The 15,786-nt window shown below is 39.6% G+C and overlaps 1 protein-coding gene across 2 annotated transcripts in view; it reads left to right on the top strand.

Moving 5' to 3' along the window:
* The window catches only part of SCAF4 (SR-related CTD associated factor 4), an 84,899-nt gene that overhangs the window by 58,979 nt on the left and 10,134 nt on the right, over positions 1-15,786 (top strand). For both annotated transcript variants that reach the window (XM_032798289.2, XM_032798290.2), the window contains exons 12-19: positions 1,724-1,914; positions 5,517-5,617; positions 6,739-6,852; positions 7,539-7,695; positions 9,215-9,369; positions 13,789-13,963; positions 14,085-14,165; positions 14,288-14,479. In XM_032798289.2, coding sequence (XP_032654180.1) covers positions 1,724-1,914; positions 5,517-5,617; positions 6,739-6,852; positions 7,539-7,695; positions 9,215-9,369; positions 13,789-13,963; positions 14,085-14,165; positions 14,288-14,479 — 1,166 coding nt within the window. The remainder of the gene's footprint in view (positions 1-1,723; positions 1,915-5,516; positions 5,618-6,738; positions 6,853-7,538; positions 7,696-9,214; positions 9,370-13,788; positions 13,964-14,084; positions 14,166-14,287; positions 14,480-15,786) is intronic.

The raw sequence follows: 15,786 nt of genomic DNA, 5'->3' as shown, positions 1-15,786 counted from the left end.
GGTTCGCCTAGCCTGGCAAACTTTCCAATCCCATCTGGAAGGCAGGTGCGTATCAGTCATGATGGATAATACAATAGCAATGTTTTATGTAAACAGACAAGGTGGCGCACGCTCCTCTCCCCTATACCAGGAAGCCCTCAAGCTGTGGAACTTCTGCATAGCCCACTCAGTACACCTAGAGACATCTTACTTCCAGGATTCCAGAATGAGCTGGAGGACCATCTCAGCAGGTCCTTCCACAACCACGAGTGGTCCACTCGTCCGGACATCGTGAACAGCATCTTCCAACAGTGGGGGTTCCCCAGGTAGATCTGTTCACGACAAGACTCAACAGAAAGTGTCAGCAGTTTTGCTCCTTCCTGAACCACAGCCCTGACTCTATCACGGATGCATTTCTCCTTCTCTGGAAGGACCACCTGTTCTATGCGTTCCCACCCTTCTCGCTCATTCACCAGATCCTGCCCAAGGTCAGAAGGGAAAGAGCATCTGTCATACTGATAGTTCCAGCCTGACCCTGTCAACACAGGTATATCACGCTCCTGGAACTGTCAGTAGACACTCCAATCGCCTTGCCTTTGGTGCCAAACCTAATCACCCAGGACCATGGATAGCTCCAGCATTCCAACATCGTCTTTCTCCACCTCACGGCATGGAAGCTTCATAGCTAAACCCCATGGAGTTGACATGCTCAGAGCATGTAAGAGAGGTCCTCCTCGGCAGCAGGAAACCATCCACTAGAGCTACATACGTGGTCAAGTGGAAGAGATTTTTGATTTTGGTGATGCAGAAGGTTACATCTGATGAAAGCATCAATACCCCTCCTCTTGCATTTGAAGCAGCTAGGTCTGGCGGTTTCATCCTTAAAGGTTCACCTGACGGCGAGCTCTGTGCTCCATCCAGGGCTTGACGGTTGATTGGTGCTCACTAGCCTAATGAGCTGCTTCCTCAGGGACTAGACAGGTTATACCCTCAAGTTCACCATCCAATACCAGCATGGGACCTTAACCTGGTACTCTCCAGGTTAATGGGGGCCCCCCTTTGAGGCCTTAGCAACATACTTGCTCTTATACCTTTCATGGAAGGTGGCATTCCTGGTCACGATAGCATCAGCCAGGAAGGTATTTGAGCTCAAGGCCTTGACGTCCAGGGGGCTCTTGGACTGACCTGATAGATACCACTAGGGGAAAACCTTCCGATGACTGTGCATGCAGTGCACACACCTACTTAGAATGGACATGAGCAACACATCTCAAAGAACAACAGTTACAAAAGGTAGGTAACCATCTTTTTCCACTGACATTTCTATTAATTTTTTAGTTGTCATCTTGTAAGAAAAGTTTCCTCACTTATAGCTGCAAGTGAGCAGATATAATAGATATAATAGATATTGGAGTTAGTGCCATAATACAAGAGTAAAACAAAAGTGATAGAGGATATCAGAAGTTGAAAGAGTAATAAATTACAATGAATTAATAAATTACAACAAATTTGTAGTATAGATAAAGTATATTTAGTTGCTTAAGTTTACAGTTGGTATAAATACTTATTTGGGATACACTATGTACTGTTATGTATAAATGTCTAGTGTGTACACACACTAATGCTTGATTTCAAAATTTTAAAAAATGCAATTGTTGAACTTTCGCTCCCAATGAGTCAAATAGATATTTCTACTGTGTGTTTAAACAAAGCATTGTATGTTAATATTTTTATTTTAAATTAGATCTCCAAAAAGGAGACGATCGAGGTCTGGATCTCGATCTCGAAGGTCGCGTCATCGTCGCTCTCGTTCCCGATCCCGGGATAGGCGCCGACACTCTCCTAGATCTCGGTCGCAGGAAAGGCGTGAACGAGAAAAAGAGAGAGAACGCAGATCAAAAGGCCTTCCTCAAATCAAATCAGAAACTGTTAGTGGTGAGTGCTCTCCTTTGGTCATTTTACTCTGAAAGGAAATGAGGCTTTAGTGCAAAATGGTTCTTCTTATAGCATCATTTCTCAGGTGCTCAAGATTTTCTCTTTAAACAGCTGCATTCTGTGAAAAGGTGAGGAAATTTCTTTTAGCAGTTTAAGTTCTGTGAGGCTGAAGAAATTGTTAAAATTCCAGACAAATGTTACATCTAAAATAGTTGAAATTTCAAATGTAGAATTTGGCTTCTAAAACCCTTAACTAGGCACAATGTCTTCAGTGGGTTTGAGAGATTTGTGGATGAATTATAAATGAGTGAAAAATCACTTCTGAGCAGTCTCAGAAGACTCAAGTATTTTGCAATCTAATGATGGCTGCCACACACGACCTCATTGCATGTTGTGTGGTCAGTATGACAGACTGGTGAGGGGAAGGGGGGGAAGAGAGGGGAGGGGATGAGAGACTGACTGCTGCTTTAACTCTTGCTTCCTTAGTTTGAATGAAATAACTCTTACAGAAACATGCCAAAATCAAGATTGGATGTTTTTCTAAGAGATGCTCTAGAAATTATTTTAGGGAAGTTCTATGGCCTGTGTTATATAGGAGGTCAGACTAGATGATCATGATGGTTCTTGCCTGGGTTTGAAATCTTTGATGTAAAGCCTCAGACAATGCACTGTCAGTAAGTGCTGGTGCCAGAGAGCTCTCAGTGCTGGAAAGTCATCCATGCTGCTTGAGATTCTAATGTATCAGCACCATGAGAGCTGACATCTTACTGTGGATGGTGGTCTTAGATTTGATTTGGTTGCTATTCCCTTTTGACGATGGTGCTGTGCCACTGTCTCATCTGTTGGTGCAGTTAGACCTGGGCTGTCAGATGACCTTGGGTTCCCTCTGATCTCTACCATCAAATATAGGAGGAACTTGGAAGTGAGGAAAAAGAAAAACAGAGACCTGGATCTGAGGAGGGGGGAAATGTCCTCAAACTCCAGTTGCATCTCCTGATGTTGCAAATTCCTCAGATGAAGACTGGGTCTCCTAAAGATCAGGGGAACTCTTGTGCCAGGGTTGTTGCCTCTTCCTCTACAAGGGCCATCTAAAAGGCCAGGCAAAGGGATGAGTCTCCTCCATGTCAGTCTCAGTGCTAAGGATTGCCTGGTTTAAGCTTGGCGCCATCTGAACTGGGCTTTGAGGTATGCCTGGATGCATCCTGGGAAGAAACAATTCCAAACCATAGTGGTGTTCGTCTCTCCTCCTATTCCAGAGCTGTTTGAGTGAAATCATGCCATCTCCCTTTTGTGGGTCGTATTATACTTTGATAGTGTAGCCTTATTGGAATACCTCTATACCTTGAGATTCCTCAGGCGTTGTAAAGAGGGAAGCCAAGTCTGCATCCAGTCTTGTTCTTTGGCTTCTCCCAAGAAATCTGCAGTTCTCACACTGTCTGCCTTGACGAGTTGAGCAGCCTGGTTCCTTTTCTCTGCTGTTCAGCACTGTAGATCTGTTTGAATCAGAAGGACTTTTGCGTGGAGGTTGTGGAGCTGATACTGAACCTTGTGTTGTCTACATTTCTAGATTAAAGAAGTATGGAGGCTTCTTCTACGTTTTCCTTGGGGATATGAAGTAGTTCCTGGAGTCAGTAGACAAAATAAGAGACCTTGAATTTAGTGTCAGTCCAGGAGAAGACCTGTCCTCTTTGATATCTGTGGGTAAAGGCTGAAGCAGGGTTACTTTGCCTGTTAATGAGGAACTTTATGACTAGCCAGACACATTTGGGCAGTGCACTTTCAAATGCTTTTATTATTAGAGGTGAAAAGACCTACCAAGTGCCTCAGGTGTTTAGATGCTTCTTTTCCAATCCCTCTCCCAATTCTTTGTCATGTCTGTTGCCATTGGGAGATCCAGGTTATCTAGGGTTAGCCATTCTATACCTACTTGCAAGGGAGTGTAAAAGGATAGATTCCATGAGTCAAATTTTGCCATACTTACTTGTGAAGTGGTGGTTGTGGAAGCCTGTATTTTGAACTACCTCTGTTACATTTTCAACCTAAAGAACCAAGTTAATTGTAATTAATTTAAATACACTTCTTGTCTACAAATCCCTGACACTATTCCTTCCTGGCTTAAAAAAAAAACAACAAAAAAATCCCACTTCTCTAATCAGTAAGTGTTTCCATCTACTAACCAAAGAAGGGAACCATTTAAGTGTGTCCTTGTTGCCAAGAAGGCTAACAGCATTTTGGGCTGTATAAGTAGGCATTGCCAGCAGATCAAGGGACATGATCATTCCCCTCTATTCAACATTGGTGAGGCCTCATCTGGAGTACTGTGTCCAGTTTTGGGCCCCACACTACAAGAAGGATGTGGAAAAATTAGGAGGAGTCCAGCGGAGGGCAACAAAAAAGATAAGGGGGCTTATGAGGAGAGGCTGAGGGAACTGGGATTGTTTAGTCTGCAGAAGAGAAGCATGAGGGGGGATTTGATAGCTGTTTTCAACCACGTGAGGTTCCAAAGAGGATGGATCTAGACTGTTCTCAGTGGTAGCAAATGACAGAACAAGGAGGGTCTCAAGTTGCAGTGGGGGAGGTTTAGGTTGGATATTAGGAAAAACTTTGTCACTAGGAGGGTGGTGAAGCACTGGAATGGGTACCTAGGGAGGTGTGGTGGAATCGCCTTCCTTAGAAGTTTTTAAGATCAGGCTTGACAAAGCCCTGGCTGGGATAATTTAGTTGGGGATTGGTCCTACTTTGAGCAGGGGGTTGGACTAGATGACCTCCTGAGGTCTCTTCCAACCCTGATATTCTATGATTCTAAGAGGAGGGATCTGTCATCCATTCGAATTGATTTATCCGATCTGCTGGAAAGAAGGCCTTATCTTAGGGAAGTACATACAATCATAGATTATTAGGGTTGGAAGGGACCTCAGAAGATCATCTAGTCCAACCCCCTGCTCAAAGCAGGACCAGTCTTCAAATGGCCCCCTGAAGGATTGAACTCACAACCCTGGGTTTAGCAGGCCAATGCTCAAACCACTGAGCTATCCAAGTGGTTGTGCCTGCCAGGTACCACCTTGCTAGCAAGATCTTTCATTATGTATTGTCACCTATCTAGAATCTGTCACCTTGGCCTGTAATTGAAGTGTGAAATATTGAGAGTTAGTATTTGCTTTGTCGGGGTTCATTCATTATAATTTGTTGGGAAATCCACAGGTCTGCACTGACAAAGCAGTAAAAATTTTTTTCCCTCTTTCTATCACAAATTTTAAAATTCATGACGCTTTTAAAATTCCAAGTCAATTAAGCATTTATTTGTAATTTTGAAATCTGTGCATACATTCTAACAATGGTTGTGATGTAGTCACGGCTAAACAGTACCCGGAATTCAGCTCCTGGCAGGTAAGAAAAAGGGAAATAACTTTCAAATGTTTTTGTTTTAAAATATATTTATTTTGTAATATTATAAATACTTGAATTATAAATATTTTTCTAACAGAAAAAAGTTTCAATTTATCCTTAATGGCCATTTTAACACAAGCCTTTATATTGCAAAAGTAAAATTTAAAAGTGCTAATTTGTAAAGTCCTAAGTGTCAGACTTTATTTTTCTTCTAGTTTGTAGTACTACACTCTGGGTAGGACAACTAGACAAAAGAACAACTCAGCAGGATGTTGGAAGTCTTTTAGAGGAGTTTGGCCCGATTGAATCTATAAATGTGAGTATAAATAGTGAAATACTAGCCAAGGTCATGATATGCCTTTGTTATAAAGAGGCCTTTTATTTATAAACAACTCATTTATTTAAAACAACTTTTTGTTTTAGTGTTCATTCCCAAGATCAACACTTACCTTTTTCTCTATACCATCATCTTTTTGAACTATTTCCACTGTTAGATTTGTAGAAAATATGAAGCGGTTGCTACAAGACACTTGCTTTTAAACGCACCATTGTTCTTGGGGTTAACCCAGAAGAGTACCCCAATTTCATAAGCACCATGCTTTGTCTTAGGAGATCCAAGTGAAAGATGGTGGATGAGGAGCTTAGCTGCAGGATGCTCGCTGCACAGCTGTTGTCCTCCATTCTCCTGCCCAAAGTTTGATTGTGTGGAGACCCCTTGATTGCAGAAACTTGTTTATGTAATATTCTGCTAGTACACTTTTCTTCCACTTCCTTTAAGCTTACAGCAGTCTCTCTTAATTTTTTGTTGTTTTGATATAGCTTATTGTCCTACTAGCAGTGAAACTTAAACAAAAATCCGTAATTTGGCTGTAGCTTCTCTCTGCTACCTCTAATTCCTCAAAAAAAATTAGAGGTAGCTTTGTAAAAACAATTTTTAAAAAGTGACTATTCTTAAAATTATTACAGCCATTTGAAGAGAAAACTGAAAGCAGAGGTGTAGGTGGCAATTTGTAGTTTTTAGAAAAACAATCTGCTTATGTATTAGAGGAAACCTATTAAAAATGCCATTATCTTAAGAGCTAATTTATGTATATGCTATTCTCAGCCATATTCAGGATGGAGTACTTTTCATGAGCATGTTCCCTCACGTGGAATATCTACATTGTGGCATAAGCACTTGCCCCCTTGTTTACCAGGCTACACTCTCTGTAAATAGGAATTTTAGATGGATAAATATTAATGTCATCTTGATATTAGTTTAAAAGGTTATTCACTAATAAGTATTAGATCTGTTTATGCCCTCTAACTCATCCAGAGGTCTTCCTGACGTGCAAGACTGTTGTTACAGCCTACTTCTGTTTAATAATACATTGGTTACCTTTTGTTTTACCATGTGTAGCAACTTAAATAATGTTGTTCCTGTACATGTTGTAACAGATGATACCGCCTAGAGGATGTGCCTATATTGTAATGGTTCACAGACAGGATGCTTACCGTGCCCTACAAAAACTGAGCCGAGGCAACTTCAAAGTCAATCAGAAATCTATAAAGGTACTACTTTGAAAAATGTTATAATAGATACAAACAGATTTAAAACTTACCATGATCTTTAAATTTAATATTTTATATATAGCATGATGTTCAGTAACTTATGTGAATGCCCTACTTAGTTTGGTTATTGGTGAGCATTTGGTATATGGAAATTGATGACATTTGGATCCTTTCTCCTCTTCCAGGTCACTAACAAGGGTTTCTCTTAAGCTGACAAAAGGGTGCCTGTCTTAAATTCCATTTGTCTTGTAATCATTTGGGGAAAACCCTCAAAGAAAGTAGAGTACTAAATAAAGTAAGCTGATTCAGTAGTGGCATTCATTCTTCTGAATCAGTATTAAATCAGTGTCCCAATATTGTTTTAGAGAGTTCGGTGCTGTCTTCTTGAATGAAACCAAAATGAGGTGCTGACCATTTGGGATCATTTAAAATAAATCAAAATCTTATAGCATCTTTTACAAAATATGTGGAAGAATTGGCCCAGACAATTTGGTTAAATTCCAGTATTTATAATTGCCTAAATTTCTCCTGCAGCTCCAGTTGGACACAGTATCCTTCTATTGCTTCCTGACCTGTGTTGTGATGCTGAATGCTGTTTAATTTTAAGTGCATATTTTCTGAGTATTTTTAACAAAAAAGTTAAAATGCAGCTGAGCTCTGACTTTTTTTCTTTTTTCCTTCTTAAGATTGCGTGGGCTTTAAATAAAGGAATTAAACCAGACTATAAGCAGTATTGGGATGTAGAATTAGGTGTTACCTACGTACCGTGGGACAAAGTGAAGCCTGAAGACCTTGAAAGTTTTTGTGAAGGAGGAATGTTGGATAATGAAACTCTTAGCCCAGGTAAAATACACAGATTTTTTAAAATCATCTTCAAATGAATTATTTTGGGTTGATTTTAACTAGAGCTGCGAATAGTTGGTTTCAATAGAAATCTTTGTTATTTACGAACATGTTAATATTGATTGTATAGAAATATTATATTTGTCTTGACCAAAACTATGTGCATAGACTTCTGTATGTGTACACATGTACTGAAAATTCAAGTTTTGTTAAGTTTATAATAAGAAAATAGCGATAGATGTCGTGGTAAACCACTTAATAGGAATTACCAAATTATGGCTTAACACAAGTGCTAATGATAGCTTTTATTACTTAGTGTTGTGGTTTAAAAAGTGCATAAAACAACCATGTGACCAAAACTTATTTTAAAGTTGGAAGTTATTTGTGTCTGTTTTTGTGAATTGGTGATATGGAACACTAGACTATTGTTGATTTTAACAGTTTAGCCATTGATGTGTGAGAGAAACTTCAGTGGCCGATCATTGTTATTTCAACATTCTTCATTGTTCTATCCAATTCTTAGTTAGCTCTGGGTCATTTTTCTCCCAGATAAATGCTTTAATAAGCAAAAAAACCACAAATACATTAAAATGAGCGATATGTGAAAGCTTATTCAGCAATAATCTGGGATAGACTTCACATTGGCTTTACTTAAATTTTTGTACTTCCAGCAACCTAAGTGATTTCAGGCATTTTGTATCATCTCAGGCATTATTTCAGTCTCATCTCAGTGCAGCATTTCTGTTGATTGTAACTCAACACTTGTGTTCCATGATCAAGAACGGCATTCTAAATCTCTTGTCTTTTTTTCTTGCTGTTTTATTCTTTTTTGTGTTTAATATCTGGACTGTTTCTCCATGTAGGTTTTTGCCTCATCCATCTTGCTTTTTTCTCTGCAGGTTTCTCAGAAAGCATTGATTGGCAATAGGGACCTCCCCTAAATATGTCCTCGTTCCATTATAAAATGAGCATTAGCTATAGCTCCAAACTCCTCTAGTGGTACTTGACTAGTGTTTTCTCATTTTGTTTTGCACAAGAGTGTGTTGTACCACACAGCACTAATACAATATTAGTGATCCCAACATGGTGATTATCAGAGGGAAAAGCTGTCTTTGCCTTGCCCTGGAATAACTAATTATGCGTTCTGACTGCAGAGCTTGTTCCAAGCAACATCTCACTGTTTTCATTATTGTCGCTAATGTGCTTCAGAATCCTTCGCAGAAATGCAACAGCAGTTCTGAATGCAAAGATCTGAGTCACATCAGCTGTTAAATGACTATTGGAAGAGTTTTGGTTTTTTTTACTTGCCTTGCTTTAGTGACTGCTTGTTGTACAGTCTGTATTTACAGAGATTTTTCAGTTTGTATTTTCAGAAACACCTTTACATATAATTTGTTGTAGGGACAGCTATCTGATTGTTTGCAACATAATCGTCACATTGGCTTTACTTAGCAGCAGTCGATAGTGACTAAATATTCGTACTTTTTCAACTGAACTGGCTTCTATTTATTTCCTGTAGAGTGGAAAGGAATTTCTAAGAAATCTGAAAATGAAGTAGCTCAAAATGGAGGTGCAGAAACTACACATAATGAACCAGTGTCACCTATCCCGAAAGCATTGCCTGTTCCAATTCCTGTTCCCATACCGGCACCTATAACAGTACCTCCTCCACAGGTGAGATTGTTTACTTGTTTCTGTCTCTTTGCTGCTGGATAGCTGCAACTAGAAACATATTTAAATCATACTTCAACTTGTCAGTTCATGAATTAATCATAGAGATGGGAGGGTGGGGGAAAGAGAAGTCACAGAGTATCTCAGGTAGTGTTTAGTCTTTTTTTATTCTAGTATGCCTGTCTGCTAACTGGTAACCCTGGCAATGTGTCACACATATAATCTTCTTTCCCACATCCAGCTTCTACCTGATACCAACTGCTTGAATCTTTTTTTTTCCCCGAAAAAAGGCAGTGCAACTTCAGCCTAGTTTTACCTTCCAGCTGGGCACACCTTAGCAAAAAGCAACTGGTCTGATCCTAGCTGCTGAACTAAGTCTCAATGATAGTAACAAAATAACTTTAAAAACCACAGAAGATGGAGATGAGGTATATGTGACGGGTTGGGTCACAGAAACCCCCTTGGGAACTGTCAACTAATGTGCCAAGACTACTTCTGCCCCTGCTTTCCCTGTCAGCTCAGGACTCCAGCACCCTGTCTTGTTGAGCCAGACACATCCATCTGCTCCAAAGCAAACCCAGGGTCTGAATTACGTACCCCAAAGCTGCAGACTTAACTGAAAGCAGCCTACAAACATGTTCCTGTCTTTAACACTCAGATGCCCAACTCCCAATGGAGTCTAAACCCCAAATAATCCATTTTACCTTGTATAAAGCTTATACAGTTTAAATTCCATAAATTGTTCACTCTCTATAACAGGGAGATATGCACAGCTGTTTGCCCCCCCCAGGTTAATACATACTCTGGGTTAATTGATAAGTAAAAAGTGATTTTTATTAAACTCAGAAAGTAGGATTTAAGTGGTTCCAGGTAATAATAGACAAAACAAAGTGAATTAACAAGCAAAATAAAATAGAACATGCAAGTCTATGTCTAAGAAACTGAATACAGATGATAACCTCACCCAGTAAGCTTCCTTTTACAGACTGGTCTCCTTCTAGCCTGGGTCCAGCAAACACTCACACCTCCTGTAGTTACTGTCCTTTGTTCTAGTGCCTTTCAGGTATCCTTGGGGTGGAGAGGCTTTTTCTTTAGCCAGCTGAAGACAAAATGGAGGGGTCTCCCAGGGGTTTAAATAGACTTTCACTTGTGAGTGGAGACCCCCCCTCACTCCTATACAAAGTCCAGCTCCAAGATGGAGTTTTGGAGTCACATGGGCAAGTCACATGTCCATGCATGACTAAGTTTCTTACCAGCCAAGCCACATTCTTGGGAAGGCTCCGATGTGGATTGGCGTCTCCAAGTTCATTGTTGGCTTGTATCCTTCTTCCCAGAGCCACATAGTTTGCAGTGATCTGCTCAAGGTCATTTTTGGTGGTATCACCAATGCCCATGTGGATAAATAGGAAGGCGTAGTGGTCCGAGGCCTTGATGTGTCTCGGCAGACTCTGTCAAATTCTGAATTCAGGTTCCAGGCAAGCAGCACACTTCTCAGGATTCCCAATCCAGATGGCTGATGAATGTCTCCATCCCCCTTAGGAGAGAGGCCCTGACCACCACCACCTTTCTCCTCCACTTGGGAATGATAGTAGTGGAACCCCCATTCCTAAGACAATGCATCCCGTGCCTTCCAGTCAACAGGGGTCTCGTTCTGATCCATTCCCTCAGATTACTCAAAGGCATTCTCAGCAGTGGTACCTGTACCAAGAGCTTGAAAATGGTTATCTTTGTGTTGGAGGTATACCAGCTCCCATCCTCACTGCTCTTCAGTCCCCCCTGGACTGCCTTCAGTGATTCTTCGGAAAGCTGTGCCCACAGTACCAAATCCTGACTTTTATTCCGGAAGCTTTGGTCCGATAAAAGCTACTGCATGAGTTTTCTTAACCAGATTGGTTGTAACCTTTCAATCTGTCAATTTATCACAAGAATGCATTAGCTTGTTCCATATGCTGTTATAAACTAACTTTCCTTGCTATTGACTTAAAAATAATAAATACAACCCTTGTAGAATTTGAACAAAAATCAGTGTTTTCGATACTTCACTGAGTTAGCCTTTGAGTACTTCACTAAAAGTTTAGAAGAATCCATTGTTATGGTGCAGTAATGCTGCTTCTTTGAGGAGTATCCCTATGGGTTCTCTGTTTCAGGTGTGCATGCCCTGCATATGTCTTTGATCCGAGACTTTCATTAGCTATGTCAGTTCAGCCTGTGCATGCACCCTACACAACCTCATGCCCCACCCCAAGGCTATAGAGGGCTGTCTGGGTGAACCAACCTCACTTCCTTCTCAACTGCCTTGGCCTGAGATGAAGCTTTAGTATGTCCATCTTGAGCGTGCCTTGGCTGTTTTTTTTTCTCCTTAGTTTTTTAGTTAGTTAGATTAGCTTAGTTTAGTAATTGAAAGGATTAGTTTTGTTCCTCTGTCCTCCCTCTGGAGAGACTTCCTTTCCTTGGAAGGGCATGCCGGGCTCACCGGGATTCAAAGTGTGCTTCCCTTGCTGGGAAGCCATCCCTGTTAGTGATCTTGACAGTCACTGTAACAGTGGATGCATCCCTGTTGGGAGGGAGAGCTCCAAGGCAGATGGTCACTTCAAGAAACCAGTCTTCACATTAACCTATTGGAACTCAGGGCAGTCAGGAGTTCCTGCTTTCATTTTCTGCCTCTCATCAGGGACAAGTCAATCTGTGTCATGCAACCTACAAGCAGGAATGAGATCTCCCTTCTTCTATGCGCTAAAGCAATACAGATTATAAAAAAGCAGCTAGTCCTGAACCTAGGGAGCAACGAACAGAGAAGAAACAAACACAAGGAGTTTGCCTGGAAGTTCTCTTAGGGAGAGAGCACAGAGCTTTTGCCTTTCAGGCTTCCAGAAACAATAAAAACATGACCTGAAGAGGCTCTTGATATGTTACAAGGAAGAAAATACAGGTGTGAGGTATCAGCTATTGTGACCGGCACAGGATATGTTTGGTTTTCTCCTGGAAGACAGAAGCGACTTCATCTGTATGAAGTGTATGCCAGTCTCCCTACTGGAAGAAAAAGTTAAAGGACTAGAGGCCCAAGTATCGATCCTGCTTTTCTTTGAAGCAGATTCTTTGCCTTTTTCCATTCCTTTCTAGGAAGTAGATACCACCCAAAAATCCACCGTTGGTCAGTAACTACATGTAGTCTTCCAAATCTCCATTAGAGATCTTTTTAGGTCTCTCAATCAATGAGGCAGTCTTTTTAAAACTTAAATCTTCAGTATGTTTTAGTAGTATCATGGCTATTACTATTGGGAATTGGGAAAAGAAAATGCTCTCCTGTTATTACTTGGTGTAATACACTGAGAAAGTTTTGTTTCACTTATGTTTGGGATATAGTTCTATTAGAGAAATTAATGCATAAAATTAAAACTCAACAAAGAGGACACCTATCATATCATATGTAAACATCAGAAGTCCTTTTATTTTAATTTTCAGATAAGATACATTAACCAGGTGTAAAACCACCACACTTACCTTTTATAGTAATAAATGAGATGTTAATTTACACAAAATTTTTCCAGTAAAAATGTCCATGTATACTAGCAGGAAACTCTCATAACACCTTTATGAAAACTGACTAATGACTGTATCTAAGAAATATAACCAAAACAATACACACAGCAGGAAGGAAATGTAAATTAAAACTAACTTTATAACATTTTAAAATAGGAAATATTATGTTGTCATATTTCAGGCATAGTCTAAACTTTAAATAAAAATAAATTAAAGTCCGCTCTGAAAAACAAAGTTAAATTTAAAAAAAAATTATGAGAATGGTGGGATAGGGCTGTATGTTCCTCTCAATCTCCATATCAAATTTGTTTATTTTATGGCAAAAAAACATCATCTCTGATAGATCGCTCATGCAAACTCAGCCTAGGATCTGAGAGTTGAGCTGAGTCTTCCCTTCTTATGCAATTGTTCTGTTTTATTCATTTTCTCTGAAGCACCTGGCATTGGTCACTGTCGGAAGACAGGATGCTGTAGTAGATGGACCATTGGTATGACCCAGTATGGTGGTTCTTATGTTCTAAGGAATACAGTTCAGTTAAATCAAGAGCTATCATGGGTCTCCAGTGCTATTAGGAGTAAAAAGTGCCTTTTTTGGCTACTCAGATGCAATGGAATCCGTGACCAAATTGTATCCTTATATTTATAAGGTGCCATTTTTATCTAGTCACTTTTCAGAGCAGAACTGCAATTTAATGTGATGGTGTTTTATGTGTTCGCCAGTGTTTGAGTAAAATCACAGCCATCTGTGATCAGTTTCAGTTTTGACAGTAAATTTGTTACTTTGTCTTGTCTAATAAAGTAAGCACAGCAGACTATTTCTTACCAAATGCATGTGGTTTTGAGGCTAACTCTTCCTTCCTTCCTTCCTTCCTTCCTCTGTAGGTTCCACCACACCCATCGGTTCCACCGCATCCATCAGGTCCTCCTGTAGTTGGTGCACTTCAGCCTCCTACTTTCACGGCTCCTTTAGGGATCCCTCCTCCTGGCTTTGGCCCTGGTGTACCACCACCACCTCCATTTTTGCGACCTGGATTCAATCCAATGCATTTGCCCCCAGGTATATGAAGTACTTCCAGAGAATATGCTTTGATTTAAACTTATAACCATTTAAAGTGTCTGCAGTAAAACTGCAGAATTAAAATATGATCTTAAAAGTACATTTGTGTTTGTTCATATAGGTTTTCTTCCTCCTGGACCGCCACCTCCTATAACCCCTCCAGTATCTGTTCCTCACACTCCAGGAATAAGCATCCCAAATTGTAAGTGTGTGTGTATATGTGTGTGTGTACGTTTGATTAAGGGGACTATAGAGAGAAGGAATTAGATGTATGCAGGAAAAATTACATCTAACTTTTCGTATATTAATGTAATTGTTCCTCAGCTACTGTGGCTGGCATAAATGAAGACACTACAAAAGACTTATCTATTGGAAATCCCATTCCAACTGTGGTTTCTGGATCGAGAGGGAATGCTGAAACTAGTGATGGATCCAAAATATTTGGAACTGGTCCACCACCTGTAGCACCTACTAACATACCTCCTCCACCTGTCACCCAACCTATTCCACTTCTTGGTAAGTTTATTTTTTATTGTTTGCATATTTTTCAATTTATGCTCAGTTTGTTTAAGAATCAGGGTTTTTTTAAAAGCAAACTAGGATATTTATGCTACTTTCCTTGTTACCTATTTAAAATTTGTGGGAAACTAACACAGTTCAGAGCAAGCTGTGTACTGAAAGTTCTGTCTTGTCTATGTATGGCCAGTACTGGCCTTTTTATACATTTGGCTTGGTCTAGAGCAAGCGTTTAAACTTTAAATTTGTCTTCTGTTTCCTCATAAATGAAGACCCTATATTGTTAATCTACTTCTAATCTTGGATAAAGTTTAGGACTGACTGACTCAATCTAATGTTTAGACTGTTCCAGCAAATATGTACACTCATCCAAATAAGACTTAATTTAGCAATTATCTTTATGACATCCTGGTTTTTGATCATATGACATGATCTGTGCTCTAAGCTTGAATTTTGTGTGCATGGAGGAAATTGTACACGTCCATTGAAAGAATGCTATTTTCCTGAAAATAAATTTTAAAAAATCTGAACACTTGGTATATTATTTTTTGTCTACAAAAAGGGTAATTTTATATATATTGTCTTGACCTAGTTCTGCTGTATGCAAAGCTTTAGTAACTGCCTGTGGTACATGATCTCTTAAGTATTAAATATTTACATTATAGGAGAAGAGATTTGAAAACATATTGGATTTGTACATACCAAAGTTGGTTTATTTTATTTTTATTTATTTTTTAATTGCATGTGAATACATGCAGATTGTAAAGGCAATTTCATTTTCTACGGGTATGTTAAGAATGTCTTTCATGTACCCCTTACTTGCTTTTACCAGTATGTGTCATTTCACCACACATGCACTCAAAAGTCTGCTCTAATTTTCATATTGATAAAAATAAAATAAAATACTTACATTGCAGCAAACCATCTTTTACAAAGTTTACAAAGAAGAGCTTGGCGTGAATGATATAAAAGGACAACATTATTTAGTATAGTGTCCAGAAATTTGCTGAGTGCGTTATAGAAGTTAAAGGACATGGAGCTTACCCTGAAAAATCTCATAGTGGGCATGGTGGCCAAGATATTTAAAAGCAATTAGTGATTTTTTTTTTTGGAGGCCTCCACTTGGAAGCTCAAAAATTGAGATAACTTGAAGAGACCTGATTTTCAGAAAGTGCTGAGCGCACACCCTCTGAAAATCAGGCTGCTTAAGGTGCCTCACAGTGGACTTTCAAAATCAGTGTTCACTTGTGAAAATCTAATCCAGTGTGACAAGTGGGGGATAACAAACTGTAGAGAAGGTGTGGCTT

The sequence above is a fragment of the Chelonoidis abingdonii genome, chromosome 1 (assembly GCF_003597395.2).
Source record: "Chelonoidis abingdonii isolate Lonesome George chromosome 1, CheloAbing_2.0, whole genome shotgun sequence".
Classification (NCBI taxonomy): Eukaryota; Metazoa; Chordata; order Testudines; family Testudinidae; genus Chelonoidis; species Chelonoidis abingdonii.
This window is presented reverse-complemented; position numbering and strand designations above follow the sequence as displayed.